The following is an 18,239-nucleotide window of genomic DNA, read 5'->3' on the forward strand; positions in this document are numbered from 1 at the left end:
CAGTAAAAGCCTAACACTTTTGATGATGATTTAATTTATTTTAAGCAAAAAAAATTAATTAAAAACAAATAATATATACATAATATAATAAATAAAATATCTATTTGTGTCCTTCACATAGGAACCTATCTAGGGTACCTATGTGAATTTGGGATTGTACCTAAGCTTTCAACCTCAACTACCCATGGAGGCAAGTTATTCCATTAATTTACAATTCTGAAATTAGATCTGGAATAACTTAAAATTAACTTGAACTTGACTTAACTTGAAATTTAAAATTAAAACTGAAATGTTAACTAAAATGCACCTTTTGCTCATACCAACCTTAATGTTTTTTGAAGGCGCTGTAAAGAGTCCATGGCAATTGGATGTCTGCGAGTCCGTAAAAATAGTGTCAACTCTTTTAATAAAGTCTGGCTAGGAGCAAAAAGCCCTGTTGCCAGCCACATTAATTCCCAACCTCTGTCTTCACTTAACCTATGGAAAATAAACTGTATATTTAGTTCAATAACATGTAACAGAATCACGCAATTTTGGCATTTTTAGATTACATTTAATGTTAAAAATTGTTTTGTACTAGTTAACATGATCACTGACTCTGATGCATATAAACAACAAACAAGTGATGTGTGGTTATGTGGTTATGCACATAAGCATTCAAAAAAGGCACCCAAGTGTTGTGCCATAATTCCTATGAGTAGTCATTATTAAGAGCATTTCAGATGTTAATATATACAGGCTAATAATACAAATGGCTAATAATAATAATAATAATATGAATGTTGTAAAAAGAACATAAAATTAACAACTACTTGATACTGGAACACTGACTAAACTCTGGGCTATTTGCAGTAATGATTGGTTTTTGTTTACAGAATGGGTATACAGTATTTGTTTTTTTTTGTTTTTTTTTGTTTTGCTCATGTTGAGAGGTTACTTTATATACATGGAATAAAACTTCATAAAATTTTGAGTTCTGTCCTGATTTACAGCTCAGCCAAAAAGTAAGTGTCAAATTTTGAACTATGAAATCAAGACTTTTGATTTTATTTTGAATATTATTGTTTCTCAATATCATTCCAAAAATTATGGCACACTGGATGTACCACTCAAGTATAGGTGGAAGCAAACATATTATCTAACTTTTATTTCACCATCAAATGTTCTCCAAATCATTAGCATTAGCATTAGTAGGGGCATTTGATGCAAGAAAGCAAGCTTATGCAGCATCAGCCAAAAAAAAAAAAAAAAAAACCCACTTCCACTTCACTCCTCTGTTCGTTCAAAATACCTGTCCAGCTGAGCCTTAAACTTATTCAGGCTATCAACCTCCACGACAAGGGATGGAAGTCTGTTCCACCAACCAACCACCCGCTGGCTAAAGGCAAATTTCCGCACGTCTATCCTACATCTGTCTTTCCTCAATTTGAATTTATGCCCTCTCAGGTGATTTTTCTGAGCTAGAGGAAGAATCCCATCAGCATTGAGCATGCTTAAACCATTCAAGGCTTTATACACCTCTATCAGATCACCTCGCTGGTGCCTAGTCTCCAGACACTGTAATTTGCAAAACTTAAGCCTTTCTTCGTAAGAGCACCCCTTTGTTCCATTCACTAATCTTGTTGCCCTTCTCTGTACTCGTTCCAGCAGCTCTACATCCTTCTTGAAATGAGGCCTCCAGACCTGTATACAGTACTCTAGGTGTGGCCTGACCATTGCCTTATACAATGGAATAATCACCTCCTTATCCCTGCTGTAAAAATTCCTGTATATCATTGACAATACTCCATGAGCTACTCTTACAGCCCGTCTGCACTGCTCAGAGAACTTCATATCTGCCTGCACAACCACCCCCAAGTCCCTTTCATTCTCTACCACTGTCAGTGTAGTACCACAGAGTTGATACGTTGCTCTGGGGTTGCTGTTTCCCATATGTAGTACTTTACATTTGTCAATGTTAAACTTCATTTGCCACCTCTCAGCCCATCTGCTCAACCTTTCCAGATCCTGTTGCAGCAGCATAGTGTCAGTAGTGTCCTTGACAACCCTGCCAACCTTTGTATCGTCTGCAAACTTGGACATTAAGCCCGATATACCATCATCAATATCATTTATAAATACAGAAAACAATAATGGACCCAACACTGAGCCCTGAGGGACTCCACTAATAACATCAGTCCACGATGAGCAGTGTCCATTGATTACCAGTCTCTGTCTTCTGCCACTCAACCATCCCCTTATCCATAGCAGCAATTTGCCTCCAATGCCACACTGTTTCAATTTGTGCAGCAGTCTTCCATGTGCAACAGTATCAAAAGACTTTCTAAGATCCAAGTATATAATATCAAAGTTATTCCCTGCATCCAGTTCTTTTGTGACTGCATCATAGTATCCAATCAAGTTGGTCAGGCAAGACTTCCCCTTAACAAAACCATGCTGTGTCTGAGCTATAACTGAAGTCTTGTCTAAATGATCCTGCAGTGCTTCTTTAACCAGTGCCTCCATTAATTTTCCTGGAACAGAAGTTAAGCTCACAGGTCTATAATTACTTGTGTCAGCCTTTGATCCTCCTTTGTGAATTGGGGTCACATTTGCACATTTCCAGTCTATGGGTACCTCCCCTGAGTCCAAGGAAGCTCTCATAATTATGGCTAAGGGTTTGCTTACTTCCTTTGCTGCCTCCTTTAATATAACTGGATAGATCCCATCCACCCCGGGTGCCTTTCTTGTGTTTATTTCACCATCAAATGTTCTCCAAATCATTACAGCTGTACTAAAATGGAAGGTAATTGATTTGTTCATAAACTCAATATCTACATATATCCATACATTCAAACCTTAATAAATGATAAGACTGGTGTTTTTATTTTTTGTTGTTTTTAAGTGGAAAGAATATAAAACCATTCAAGTGATATATTTTGGATGTCAAAATGAAGAGGAGAAGAGAATATATATATTTTATTACATATACTGAAAATTTATTTATCAATATATTATATTTAAAATTGATGTGTCTGAAAGGAAGTTGATCACTGCATATGTGAGATTAGCTTGGTTTTCCTAATATAGGTTATTCTTAAACCAGGCTAGTATAATAGTAGTTGACAAAATAGCACAAGCCTAGAAAACAGTCATACTTTCTAGGTCCGAGACGTATAATGCTATTTTATTTAAACTTTACACAGTAAACCAAAGAAAATTACCTGTGTGGGTTGACGTTTCTTCTTCAACAGCATTTCAGATGTTAGTATTAGTATCAGTATATCAGCAGTAGCAAAGATATAAGGAGGTAAGAATCTCTCATATCGTGAAATATTTTCACTTCTTAGTTTGTTTACACTTCACTCGGATGGCTACCTTTGCACAAAAAGAGGGAACAACTATTTTCGAAATGGTGCCCTCTGGGTGGTGGCACTACTCAGAATAAACCACAATAGTCTTCTCAATTTTGGAAGTGCTGCTGCTTATTCGAAAGTGTAAGTATTAATATCAGTATATCAGGCTAGGCAACTTGTTATAAAGAATATGACAATATGAGATGTTATAGTAATGATGCCATTTTGGCAAACTTGTTTGCTTCTTTGAGTTTACTCTGTGTTAAAATGATGCCTTAGTGCACCACTCTATATGCATTGTTTATTTTAACATAATTTAATTTTTAATATTAAATATTATTCAACTTGAAAAATAAATTTATTTAATTTAAAACAGAAAAAAGTGTAAAGAATGCTAAAAAGTTTTATTCAAAGTAAAATCTTAAATTTTATGAAAAATAAAAAGTAATTGGACCAGCAATAGAGTAGAGGAAAAATGGATAAAGTATATCACATCATAATATTAGAAAAATACCTACTACATACCTATTTTTATTTTCTGTAAGCTGTTTCATGATCTGGCAATAGATTTCATCTCTCAGAATTTCCTAAAACAATAAAAAATGTCATGCAAGTTTTAATATTAATTTGTGACAAAAAAGTATACACAGCAGTGTGTAGTTGTAACCATCACTTGTCAAGTTATTCTAATGCAACTGACTAGTTTGTAAAGTAATCACTTATTTTGTGTGAATGAGTTCATCTCATTATAAGAATTCAAAATTCAAAGACATGTAAAGCATTTTAAAAAATCACATCCTTTAAGTACTTTTCAAAAATAATATTGATAGCGGGAACTATCTTTCTATAAACTCTTTGTGTGTGTGTCTTTAATCCTCTGTCACATCTTCTGATTGTCCTGATCCTCTGTGCTATATCTATCTCCTGATTGCCACTAGAAAACTTACAGCTTATTTGCTTATTTGTTTTGAGCTACCAATAGAGGTTATGTGTGATAAAAAGAAAGCTAACATAAGGGATTTGGATTCATATATATATATATATATTTTTTTTTTAGTTGTAAGCTTCATGCAGGCTTGGTTACCATTTAAATATTTCATTGATGTCAAGGAATCTGCTGGTGTTTTGTTTCTCAGTTTTCCCAATGGATAAACTATATTATTGTCCAGTACAGCAGTAAACAATTCCTGCCCAAAGCCTGTGGATTTCTTGGTCAATGCACATTTACTGAGTCAGTAAGTTTAGCACAATCTGAATCTGCTTAAATTAATTATGTTTTTTTTTATGAAACAGTAACATGATGGCCACCATATGGATGACTTGATAAACATGTTTATCAAACCCTTATAACCTTAATGAGGCTGGTGTTAAAAGTTTCCTGTCCTTCACTAACTTGCTTGACTTAACAGTTCAATTGACAAACATATTGCAAACATGATTGTCACAATATACAGTCAGTGAGATTTATTAGGACAGTACCATACAGGAACTCAAATGCACTGCTACAAGGCAATATCATGGATCTTCAGGGCATAATTAAGTTGATAACATCTCTGGGAACTATTTAATACATTTACAACAATAAACAACAGTAGCTAACAAACTTCATGTTTATATACAACAGTATCAAATCATGTACTAAGAATGCCTAACAACTAAGAAAATGTGTAACCAGCAAAAGATATACACCTGGAATTGAAACGACTGCAGCCAAAAGGCATCATATATTTAGTGATGTAGGTATAGCTATAAAGATATGGACCATTTAATCAAATAACAGCTCAGCACAACTGTGAGTTCTGCTAATAGTTATTCTGATATGATACATCAACTATTCCAGTCTACAGTAGCAAAAGGTCCCTCCACACATTACTATGGCAGAAAAAAAAATGCCTGCAGCAAGCCAATGATCAATCATAGGAAATGAATAGTAAACTACTGCAAAAGGGATGTCCAATTTGAAAAGATCTCAATTCTATTTGTATTATAAAGATGGCAGGCAAATTGAGGCAAATTACGGATGTTCTGGAGGTAAATGGTAGTTATATACAATATTAGGATTCCAAGAGCTATCCAATGACAAAGGTATAAAATTCCAACTTTAATTAAAATAAAAATTTAGTTAGTCAAAAAAGCAAAAATACAAACTTACATGTTTTAGAGGTCCATCAAATATTTGATCTGTAAGTTCATTACCTGTACGAGTTCTTCTTGATGGCAGATCACCCATATATTTCAATAATGGTAAAAAAAGTTAAAGGCATAACAAAACTGTGTACGCATTCCATGCCCAAGGATTTACAAAAGAAGTAATAAGAAACATTTGTTCATAAAGAATCTCTAATGTGCCCAATATGTAACATGGTATCCTTTTAATTTTCTGTTTTACATAACGGATTACAAGAAAGAGCATATTGAGAATAATATATCTTTATTATTATTAAGGCAGCTACATACATCATACACACAGAATTGCAAGATTTTTTACCTGGAACTCATTCATAATATATAAACTGACTTAAACATAAGATAAAATTAAAAAAAATAAAAATTAATAAAATCTTTACTGCCCAATATACAAATGCTAAAATATATATAATCAAACAATAATAACAATTATTTAAACTAATTCTTTAAAAATTACACTAATGTCATGATTAACTTTTTCAACAGTGAGTTTTTCACTCACTCTGTGGAGTGAGTTTGTTCATGAAATTCTGGAGTTTTATTAAAAGTTTTGTACATAAATGCTTTTAATTATTAATTTGTTCTTATTTTTACTTATGATTACTCAACATCGAAGTGAAATTCGATGTTGTGAAATGTCAAAAATCAAATCAGCATTCAATCACAAGTGCACAGAAATAAAGATATAACATAATTTTTTGGAGAAAAGTAGTGCCAGAAATATCATTAATTACTGATTTAGATTTTTTTTTATTCCAATATTTATGTACCTAATGATGTGTTTTTCATAATGAAAAAATTATAATAATTCTGAAACCAGCATATCTTACAGAAAAACCCTTTATGTCAATGAAAAATTATGGAAGTGAAGTTGAAAATGATGTAATTAATGATATTGAAATTTCACATAATTTTGTAATGAAAAAACTTTCGAGCCTATAGGCGAATAAGGTTCCTGAGGTTGATTGCATATATTCTATAATTTTAAGGGAGGCAGCAAGTGAGTGCATTGAACCATTGAGGCTAATTATGAGAGCATTACTGGACTCAGGACAGATTCCTTTGGACTGGAAGAGTCAATGTATCTCCAATATAAGGGCGGTTCTAAGATTATAATGAGAAATTACAGACCAGCCAGCCAGTCTAACTTCAGTAGTAAGGAAAATCATGGAGGCAATGACCAAGGGTTGAATTCAGGATCATTTAGATAGAAATGGAATTCTGAAGGATATTCAGCATGATTTTGTAAAGGGGAAATCATGTTTAACAAATCTGGTTAGCTATTTTGACAGGGTCACTCATGAGCTGGATTTGGGGAATAATTTCGACATTGTTTATTTGGATTTCAGCAAAGCATCTGACTCAGTCTCACATAAGTGGTTACTTTATAAGCTGGAACAGATTGGAACAGAGAAAATCCTTAGATGGATAGCAAGATGGCTTCAGGGCAGGAGGCAGAGTTGTGATAAATGGTTATTTCTCAGATTGGGTAATGTAAGAAATGGGGGTCCACAGGGATCAGTATTGGGACCAAGGTCAAGGCGTGTTTGTTTTAATTGTGGTCTCCAGGGTTTCCCCTATATACTGCAGTAGCAACTGAAAAGGCAAAAGGCAAGTGTATTACGTAGGTGTGTAAGTATGTATGTTGTTATGCTGAGTGCCGGAAACTGATGACTTCACAGCCAGGGGCATGGAACACCTGGTTCCCTGTCCTCTGACTCCTAACCTTGGCCACAAGGAGGTGTGCCAGGGACTGCTTTTAAATTGAAACACTTACTGGGACTATCAGGCAAGCCCGAGAGCCCCAAGGTGTTGAGGGAAAGGAAGTGGAGATAAGATCTTTATGGGAACTGGAAGGGAAGGAAAGGGAAAGTTGGATAGAAGATAAGAGGAAAGGGAAATAGATATCCCCTGAAAGAGAAGAGCAAGTAAATAATACAAAGTATTCAGGTATTTTATGAAAAGGAAATGGATAATAGAATGAGAAGTATGGGAGCAGGAAAGGGGAATAGAGATAGAAAATAGGGGAAGAATAAAAAGACTTCCCCTAGAAGAACGAGTAACACAGAGTAAGAAAGTACAACAGATATAAGAAAGACTAGTGACAACAGATATAAGAAAGACTAGAACAAATACTTAATCTAAACTTAAGACTAAATATCAGTAAACCGTAAACAATAGACTAAATATCAGTCAACCATAAATCGAAATCATGACTCAGACCAGAGCAGCAAAGCAAAAAGCTCAAGCTAATGGGAGTGCTGTGGCTCAGGGGAGAACTGAGGGGAGGGGGGGGAGTTGTCCTCTGAATCACAGACTTTTGAAATGTACTGCTTGTTTGATATTTGTGGAGAAATCAGGAACTGGACATGATATTGTCAATGGTCTTTGTGTATGCTTTGTGTATGCTGAGTTGGCACCTGATGACTCTATTGTTAGGGAAATGGGGAATATATTGTGCAAAAAGGATAGGTGTAACAGGACCAGGCTATGTCTGCCAGAGGCAAAGGTTGATGACGTTGTAGAGCAGATATCACCTGATGAAATCAGGTGCCAACTCAGCATACACAAAGCATACCAGGGTTCAAGCCCCTGACTGCTGAATACAGTCGATCTGTCAACCCGCAATGGACCAGCATGGCAGATTATGGTCCATTTCCCTCAACATGAATTGTTGAGGAGGCTTCCATCCTGCAGTGGGTTGATAATGGCTGCACTTTATTTATTTTTTATTTATGAGAACTTGAAGGACAGGGTAGATGCTCTCAAAGGATTTAAATTGAGGGCCCATCAAGCTCTCAGCTGTCCACATCAACACCAGAGCTTGCAATTGAACATCATGCAACACAGTGGCAACATTCAAGGCAGAATGCGCTGGTCCCACAGGAACTAGTAGTTGTCGATGACTCTATTGTTAGGGAAATGGGGAATATATTGTGCAAAAAGGATAGGTGTAACAGGACCAGGCTATGTCTGCCAGAGGCAAAGGTTGATGACGTTGTAGAGCAGATATCATCTTTTAAGTGCACAAAAGGTGATATTGTTGTACACATTGGCACGAATGATATCAGGAGTAGGAGACCAGTGGAATTACTTAAGAAGTCTGCTGACGAGGCTACTAGAGACGGTCGTTTTCAAAGCCGCTAAGTGGATTTTTCTTATTTATTGATTTGAAATTATTGTTTTTCTAAAACTTTTGATTTAAATTTAGTAGTATAACATTATTTGGTGATTTTCTGATTAATTTGGTGTATTTATTCTTTACTCGGCCTTGTAATTGCATAAAAGTATCGGTAAAGGTTTCCACGTGTTTCAACTCCGCTAACCGTTCGTAATTTTCCCGCCTTTGTGATACGATATACCGTACTAGATAGCGTTAGTTGAACTTCGTTAGCAGTTAAATTGTACGTTTAAATAAATACATATAACGACTTAGATTACAAACGTAATATAATTAATTTTATTTAACATAATTAATTATACATATAACCACTTAGGTTACGTAACATAAATAATTAGTAAAAACAAATAATTAATACATAACTTGATACGAAAGTTATATAAAGGGATTTCGCAGATAACACTCGTTACTGAAACGTAAATATTTCGTAGATAACACTCGTTACTGAAACGTAAATATTCCGTAGATAACACTCGTTACTGAAACATAAATATAGCGTTATAACTGTGTTTGGATACAAGTTTAGGATTTAATTTTGTACAGAAATTGAAATTTTATTGAAAGTAAATCTAAATCATGACTCAAACCAGAGCAGCAAAGCAAAGGGCTCAAGCTAATGGGAATGCTGTGGCCCAGGGGAGAACTGAGGGGGGCAGTTGTCCTCTGAATCACAGCCTTGTAAGATGCACTATTTGCTTGATGTTTGCGGAGCAGTCAAGTATGGGACATGATACTGCCATGGGGGGATGTGTGTGTGCGATGCAAGGAGTGTAAGGAGATAAGGCGACAACTCAGCGTTGTTATGGGCCTATATGAGAGCTTGAAGGATAGGGTGGATGCCCTCGAAGGATTACAAGTGAGGGGCCCATCAAGCTCTCAGCTGCCCACACCAATGCCAGAGCTTGCACTTGGTCATCGCGGAACACAGCGGCAACCCCCAAGGCAGAATGCGCTGGTCCCAAAGGAACTAGTAGTTGTTGGTGACTCTATTGTCAGGGAAACGGGAAACATGCTTTGTAAAAAGGATAGGTGGAATAGGACCAGGGTATGTCTGCCAGGGGCAAAAGTTGATGACGTTGTAGAGCGGATATCATCTTTTAAGGGCACAAAAGGTGATATAGTTGTACACGTTGGCACTAATGACATTAAGAGTAGGAGACCGGCGGAATTACTTGACAAGTACAGGTCACTGATGAAAAAAAGCCGTGAATTAGGGTTGAAATTGAAAGTGTCTGCAATTCTGCCCAGACACGATAGGAGGGAGTATATGATGAGAGCCCTGTCAATCAATTCGGCCCTGGAAAGATTGTGCAGGGCTCAAGGGGTAGAATTTTTTTCAGCCTGGTCTGTACTTGTTAACAGGAGAGACTGCTTCTACAGGGATGGGATACACTTAAATAGAAAGGGTGCAAGAATGTTTGCTGATGCTATCGAGGCAATGTTAGGTGGGTCGGAAAACTGCTAGATTGGGGGGATACAAGGACTAATAGATTAACAGTAGCCACTGGCAGAGGTGAAAGTGATTCTTGCACTGCTTCTATTGGAATGAGCCGCAGCCTGGAAAATAAGATGCAGGATATTTCAGAGACTGCTGGGAATCATTGGGGTACAAGTAAACACATGGGTTGTGTTAGGGTAGCTAAGAAAAAGAACAGGTGCATGCATACTTGTGTGTACACCAATGCTAGGAGTTTAGTAAATAAATTTGATGAATTTGAGGTATTGCTCAAAACATCAAAGGCAGATATTGTGGGGATTTCAGAGACGTGGTGTCACACAGATATAAGAAATGCAGAACTGGAATTTGGGGAGTACAATGTCTACAGAAAGGATAGACAGGATAGGAAGGGAGGAGGGGTTATGCTATTAGTTAAAAAACACATAAAATCCAAGGAAGTGAAGCCAGTCGACATCGCTGGACAGTGCAGTGTCGAGTCAGTTTGGTGTGACATAAGCATTGGGAGATCAAAATTGAGAGTAGGAGTGTGCTATAGGCCTAATGACTCTGATGAGTATAATAAGAAACTGTTCGGAGAAATAGAGTGGGCCAGTAAATCAGAGAGTCTTATAATGGGGGATTTTAATTTCCCAGATATTGACTGGAATTTGGGGGCTGGTCACTCACACAGTAGCAAGGCTTTTGTGGATTTATTGGATGATTGTTTTCTACATCAGCATGTTCGGGAGGCAACTAGAGGGAGTAATACTCTTGATTTGATTATCAGTAGTGATTCTTCATGCATTAAGAATCTGCAGATAAATGAACCACTTGGTGGCAGTGATCACAGTGTGCTGAAGTGGGAGTTACTCAAAGAGGTAACTACCATTAGGGGTAAAGGGAAGGGGTATTGCTTTCGTAAAGGCGACTACAATGGACTGAGACAGTATTTAAATTCTATACAGTGGGATCAACTGATGATACTGCCAACAGCAAATTCAAAATGGGAAGCATTCAAAGAACTTATCGTGGAAGCTACTAGGCTTTACATACCAACTAAGAAATATTGTTCAAGGTTTAGGCCTAAATGGTTGTCAGATGAACTAATGAGGCATATGGCAGAGAAGAAAAATGCATGGGATACATACAAATTAACACGTGACACGGACGCCTATGATAGATACAAGTTGATCTGTAACCAAGTTACAAAGGAGGTTAGGCAGGCGAAGGCAGATTACGAGAGATCCTTGGCAAGGGATGCGAAGAAAAACAGCAAAGAGTTCTTTACTTATGTAAACTCTAGAAGGAAGGGGATGAATCAGATTGGTCCACTTGAGATCGATGGGTCAACTGTTGATGACCCTGCTCGGGTAGCTAACAAACTAAATGAATATTTTGCATCGACATTCACACATGAGGAGTTATTCAGCGAGGGGAATGCCAGAGGTGTATTCAATTCTAGCAGTAAGCTAGAGAATCTTGTAATAACTGAGAGCAAAGTGGAGGAGAAATTGTTGAAGATAAACACAAGAAAGGCACCTGGGGTGGATGGGATCTATCCAGTTATATTAAAGGAGGCAGCAAAGGAGGTAAGCAAACCCTTAGCCATAATTATGAGAGCTTCCTTGGACTCAGGGGAGGTACCCATTGACTGGAGATGTGCAAATGTGACCCCAATTCACAAAGGGGGATCAAAGGCTGACAGAAGTAATTATAGACCTGTGAGTTTAACTTCTGTTCCCGGAAAATTAATGGAGGCACTGGTGAAAGAAGCACTGCAGGATCATCTAGACAAGACTTCAGTTATAGCTAGGACACAGCATGGTTTTGTTAAGGGGAAGTCTTGCCTGACCAATTTGATTGGATACTATGATGCAGTCACAAAAGAACTGGATGCAGGGAATAACTTTGATATTATATACTTGGATCTTAGAAAGGCTTTTGATACTGTTGCACATGGAAGACTGCTGCACAAATTGGAGCAGTGTGGCATTGGAGGCAAGTTGCTGCTATGGATAAAGGGGTGGTTGAGGAGAAGACAGAGAGTGGTAATCAATGGACACTGCTCATCGTGGACTAATGTTATTAGTGGAGTCCCTCAGGGTTCAGTATTGGGGCCTTTATTGTTTTCTGTATTTATAAATGATATTGATGATGGTATATCAGGCTTAATGTCCAAGTTTGCAGACGATACGAAGGTTGGCAGAGTTGTCAAGGACACTACTGACACTATGCTGCTGCAACAGGATTTGGAAAGGTTGAGCAGATGGGCTTCGAGGTGGCAAATGAAGTTTAACATTGACAAATGTAAAGTACTACATATGGGAAACAGCAACCCCAGAGCAGCGTATCAACTCTGTGGTACTACACTGACAGTGGTAGAGAATGAAAGGGACCTGGGGGTGGTGGTGCAGGCAGATATGAAGTTCTCTGAGCAGTGCAGACGAGCTGCAAGAGTAGCTCATGGTGTATTGTCAATGATATATAGGAATTTTTCTAGCAGGGATAAGGAGGTGATTATTCCCTTGTATAAGGCAATGGTCAGGCCACACCTAGAGTACTGTATACAGGCCTGGAGGCCTCATTTCAGGAAGGATGTAGAGCTGCTGGAACGAGTACAGAGAAGGGCAACTAGATTGGTGAATGGGACAAAGGGGTTCTCTTACGAAGAAAGGCTTAAGTTTTGCAAATTACAGTGTCTGGAAACTAGGCACCAGCGGGGTGATCTGATAGAGGTGTACAAAGCCTTGAATGGTTTGAGCATGCTCAATGCTGATGGGATTCTTCCTCTAGCTCAGAAAAATCACCTGAGAGGGCATAAATTCAAATTGAGGAAAGACAGATGTAGGATAGATGTGCGGAAATTTGCCTTTAGCCAGCGGGTGGTTGGTGGGTGGAACAGACTTCCATCCCTTGTCGTGGAAGTTGATAGCCTAAATAAGTTTAAGGCTCAGCTGGACAGGTATTTCGAACGAACAGAGGGGTGAAGTGGAAGTGGTTATTTTTATTTATTTATGTTACTTTTTTTTTTTTTTTTTTTTTGGCTGATGCTGCATAAGCTTGCTTTCTTGCATCAAATGCCTCTACTAATGCTAATGCTAATGCTAAGTACAGGTCAATGTTGAAAAAAAGCCATGAGTTAAGATTGAATTTGAAAGTGTCTGCAATTCTGCCCAGACACGATAGGAGAGTATAGGATGAGAGCCTTGTCAATCAATTTGGACTTGGAGAAATTGTGCAAGGCTCAAGGGGTAGAATTTTTCTCAGCCTGGTCTGTGCTTGTTAATAGGAGAGACTGCTTCTACAGGGATGGGATATACTTAAATAGAAAGGGTGCAAGAATATTTGCTGATGCTATCGAGGCAGAGTTAGGTGGTGAAAAACTGCTAGCTTGGAGGGGGATACAAGGATTAATAGATTAACAGTAGCTGCTGGTAGAGGTGAAAATGATTCTTGCATTGCTTCTATTGGAATGACAGAAGCTTGGAAAACAAGGTGCAGAGGATTTCAGAGACTGCTGAAAGTCATTGTGGAAGAAGTAAATACATGGGCTATGTTAGGCCAGCTAAGAATAGGAACAGGTGCATGTATACTTGTGTGTACACCAATGCTAGGAGTTTGGTAAATAAATTTCATGAATTTGAGGTGTTGGTCAAAATATCAAAGACAGATACTGTTGGGGTATCAGGGTGTCACACAGATATAAGGAATGCAGAATTGGAATTTGGGGAGTACAATGTGTACAGAAAGCAGAGGCAGGTTAAGGAAGGAGGAGGAGGAAGGAGTTATGTTATTAGTTAAGAAACACAAAATTCAAGGAAGTATAGCCAGTCGACAGGGTTGGACAGAGCAGTGTCAAGTCAGTTTGGTGTAACATAAGCACAGGGACAGCAAAATTGAGAGGAGTGTGTTATACGTCTAATGACTCTGATGAGTATAATAAACAACTGTACAGAGAAATAGAGTGGGCCAGTAAATCAGAGTGCCTTATAATGGGGAATTTTAATTTCCCAGATATTGACTGGAATTTGTGGGTTGGTCACTCACACACTAGCAAGACTTTTGTGGATTTATTGGATGATTGTTTTCTACAGCAGCATGTTAGAGAGGCAACTAGAGGGAGTAATACTCTTGATCTGATTTTCAGTAGTGATTCTTCATGCATTAAGAATCTGCAAATAAAGGAACCACTAGGTGGCGGTGATTACAGTGTGCTGAAGTGGGATTTACTCAAAGAGGTAACTACCATCAGGGATAAAGGGGAGTGTTTTTGCTTTCGTAAAGGTGACTACGGTGGTCTGAGATAGTTTTAAATTCTATAACCAACTGATGTGTTACCAACAGAAATTCAAAATGGGAAGCATTCAAAGAATTAATCTTGGAAGCTACTAGGCTTTTCATACCAACTAAAAAATATAGTTCAAGGTTTAGCCCTAAATGGATGTCAGATGAACTAATGAGACATGGCAGAGAAGAAAAATACATGGGATACATAAAAATTAACAGGTGACATGGAAACCTATAATAGATATAAGCTGGTTTGTTACCAAGTCACAAAGTAGGTTAGGCAGGCAAAGGCAAATTACAAGAAATCTTTGGCAAAGGATGCGATGAAAAAGAGCAAAGAGTTCTTTACTTATCTAAACTCTAGAAGGAAAGGGATGAATCAGATTGTCCACTTAACTTAGATGGTTGACTATTGATGATCATGTTCAGGTAGCTGATAAACTGAATGAGTATTTTGCATCTACATTCATACATGAGGAGTTAGTCAAGGAATGCCAGAAGCTTATCAAATGCTAACAGAGAGCTAAGTGATTTTGTAATAACTGGAAGCAAAGTGGAGGAGAAATTGTTGAAGCTAAACATAAGAAAGGCACCTAGGGTGGATAGGATCTATCCAGTTATATTAAAGGAGGCAGCAAAGGAAGTAAGCAAACCCTTAGCCATAATTATGAGAGCTTCCTTAGACTCAGGGTAGGTACCCATGGATTGGAGATGTGCAAATGTGACCGCAATTCACAAAGGAGGATTCAAAAAGCGACACAAATAATTACAAACCTGTTAGTTTAACTTCTGTTCCAGGGAAATTAATGGAGACACTGGTTAAAGTAGCACTGCAGGATCATCTGGACAAGACTTCAGTTATGGCTCGGACACAGCATGGTTTTGTTAAGGGGAAGCCTTGTCTGACCAATTTGATTGAATACTATGATGTGGTTACATCATAGTATCCAATTGGATGCAGGGAATAATTTTGATATCATATATTTGGATCTTAGGAAGGCTTTTGATTGGAGGCAAATTGCTTAATGATATTGATGATGGTATATCAGGCTTTAGCCTGATATACCATCATCAATATCATTAATAAATACAGAAAACAACAATGGATCTAACACTGAACCCTGGGGACTCCACTAATAACATTAATCCATGAAAAGCAGTGTCCATTGATTATCACTCTGTCTTCTTCCACTTCTCCCATTTTAAGAAGGATGTAGAGCTGCTGGAACGAGTACAGAGAGGGCAACAAGATTAGTGAATGGAACAAAGGGTTTCTCTTATGAAGAAAGGCTTAAGTTTTGAACGTTACAGTGTCTCGAAACTAGGCACTTCAGACAAGATGACTTGATTGAGTTGTATAAGGCCTTGAACAGTTTGAGCATGATCAATGCTGATGGGATTCTTCCTCTTGCTCAGAATAATTGCCTGAGAGGGCATAAATTCAAATCGAGGAAAGACAGTTGTATTATAGATGTGCGGAAGTTTGCCTTTAGCCAGCAGGTGGTTGATTGCTGGAACAAACTTCCATCTGTTGTTGTAGAAGTTGATAGCTTAAATAGATTCAAGGTAGAACTAGACAAACATTTGGAGAGAGTGGATGGGTGAAATTAGAAGGGGTGGGTGTTTTTTTTTTTTTGAGTAATACTGTATAAGCTTGCTTCCTTGCATCATATGCCTTTACTAATGCTAACTTATAACAACAATATGTACATTGGTTCTAGCTTTAGACCATCCCACAACAAAAGTGGGGAGACATTAACTAACCAATTCTATTTCCTGAATCTTAACTTAGGAAAGCAGGAAACAAAAAAAATCCTGTCTAGACAAAAGCTAAGTGAAGTTTTGAAGCCCATTACAATTCAATACTAACAAAGAGTTAGCAACACCCATCCACATGTACAGTGAGAAACAATAAAACAAGATTAGAATACATTTCTGCAACCAAAATTATTCCAACCCCTCCCAACTCAGGAGAAGAAACAAGGACAATTTAAAGTCTCTCCACAAAAGCAAGAATAATTTCCAAAAGGACATCTCCCATTTACAAAGCACATTGGCCCAAACAATAGTAAGGGACAGAAAATCAGTTATTTACAATAATTTAACTATTTATAAATAAACATCCAGAAAACAATATATACCTAAATAATACAACTATAAATCACTATGGAAAAAAAAAAAAAAAAAAACATCAATGACATATCACTAGCCAACATATTAATTCCACAATGTCTATCCTACAAATTCAGAGGGAGACCACAATAACTTCCAGAACATATATATATTTTACAGCCAATCAAGGGCCAGTCAATCACCAACTCTACATTCCAGGAGATTATCCTGCCAAGCAGTAACAACATAAGTATTGGGCCACCAAACCAGAGGCCCAAAACACTATGAGAAGTTCAACCCTCAACTTTCAATATTCAGACAAGGTGCAAGTGAGTCCACACACACACCTACATTTAAAAAAAAAAAGACTCAGTTCAATATATTAGTTTGTTAGACAACTAATAATTAATAATCTTTTAGGAGAAACACACAACTCCAGCTCTTGCCAGTAAGTAATTCAACAAGTCATAGAGATAGTAATTTTATCACCAATACCTGGATAACAACCATGACTATGAAAAACACAAGATCGGACATTCAGTAAGAGTTCCAATCCAGCCAGTTCACCACCGAAATGGAAAACTTATAACATATACTATAAAACCAAAAGTCCTTGGCCAACAGACATTTCCACCCTGATAAATCAAGTTCAACCAGGGGCAGAACCAATTCACCCAAACAGTTCTTTTAAACACAACTAGGTTTACATTGCTGATGGTCATGATATCCTATTGAAAACAAGTTGTAGATTCTACAAATTTGATATTTATTGTCAAACATACACTTTCTATTAGAGTCCCAATAAGTTGGCAACAGGAACCCACTTCAGTTACAACAAGAAAACATGAACTCATCTGCCCAGTGAACCAAGTCCCAGAAAGACAACACATCATCTGGAAAAGACCAGGATCAACAGCCATCCTAGTAATAATATAAAAAAAAAACCAACCCTAATCCCTAACAATTAATTTCAAAAAAAGTTCAATTAATTTCATCCAAATCCAGTCAGGAACCATTACTAGGTAAAGTCTATTATTTAACTTATTTACAATCAGGTCTAAATTCAGTTCACAGCTTAGACATGTCTTGATCAGCCAAACCCCATCAAGGATTCCAATCTCGAATCCAAAAGCCAACAGTATAAATATTTACATATGTTAAACATTTCCATGATTTACACATTTTATCAAAGTAATTTCATTAGATACATATACTCAAGTAGACAGCATTTCCAGAAATTACAATACTTACAGAACACGGTTAACACATCCAGTAAAATTGAGATTGCCATGCATAATACACTTCCTTCTGCTGAATAATTTATCAGCAAACTCCACTATGCCATGTAATTTTCTCTATTTACCAGAAAATGAAACATATCACTCTGGTTATATACATTTGTAATCAATTGTAACCTATATCTAAGGTCTACGTAAGATACATCAAAGATCAGGTGCTCCACAGTTTCTGGAGCACTGCAATGACAGTTAGGAGAGTTTGAAAGGCCAAAGGAAAAAAGCTTAGAATTTAAGCCTCCATGACTGTTGTTTTTGATTTTCTTAAATGACATCGACGAAGGGACTGAGCACGTGATGTAAAGATTAGTAGAGTAGTTAATGATCACTGCCAAGCAGAGCTTCTTCAAAGTTACCTATATAGACTTCAGGGATGGTCAGAAAAGTGGCAGCTATGCTTTAAT

At 37.3% G+C, this 18,239-nt stretch overlaps 1 protein-coding gene across 1 annotated transcript in view; it reads right to left on the reverse strand.

Moving 5' to 3' along the window:
• ck (unconventional myosin-VIIa ck) overlaps positions 1–18,239 on the reverse strand; it is a 273,948-nt gene that overhangs the window by 32,340 nt on the left and 223,369 nt on the right. The window contains exons 35-37 of the mRNA XM_090377618.1: positions 5,488–5,579; positions 3,861–3,922; positions 325–477 (exon numbers count right to left, since the gene is read on the reverse strand). Coding sequence (XP_090233744.1) covers positions 325–477; positions 3,861–3,922; positions 5,488–5,579 — 307 coding nt within the window. The remainder of the gene's footprint in view (positions 1–324; positions 478–3,860; positions 3,923–5,487; positions 5,580–18,239) is intronic.

Source organism: Mastigoproctus giganteus, chromosome 1 (assembly GCF_048544385.1).
Source record: "Mastigoproctus giganteus isolate SK-2022 chromosome 1, ASM4854438v1, whole genome shotgun sequence".
In the NCBI taxonomy this organism is placed as follows: domain Eukaryota; kingdom Metazoa; phylum Arthropoda; class Arachnida; order Uropygi; family Thelyphonidae; genus Mastigoproctus; species Mastigoproctus giganteus.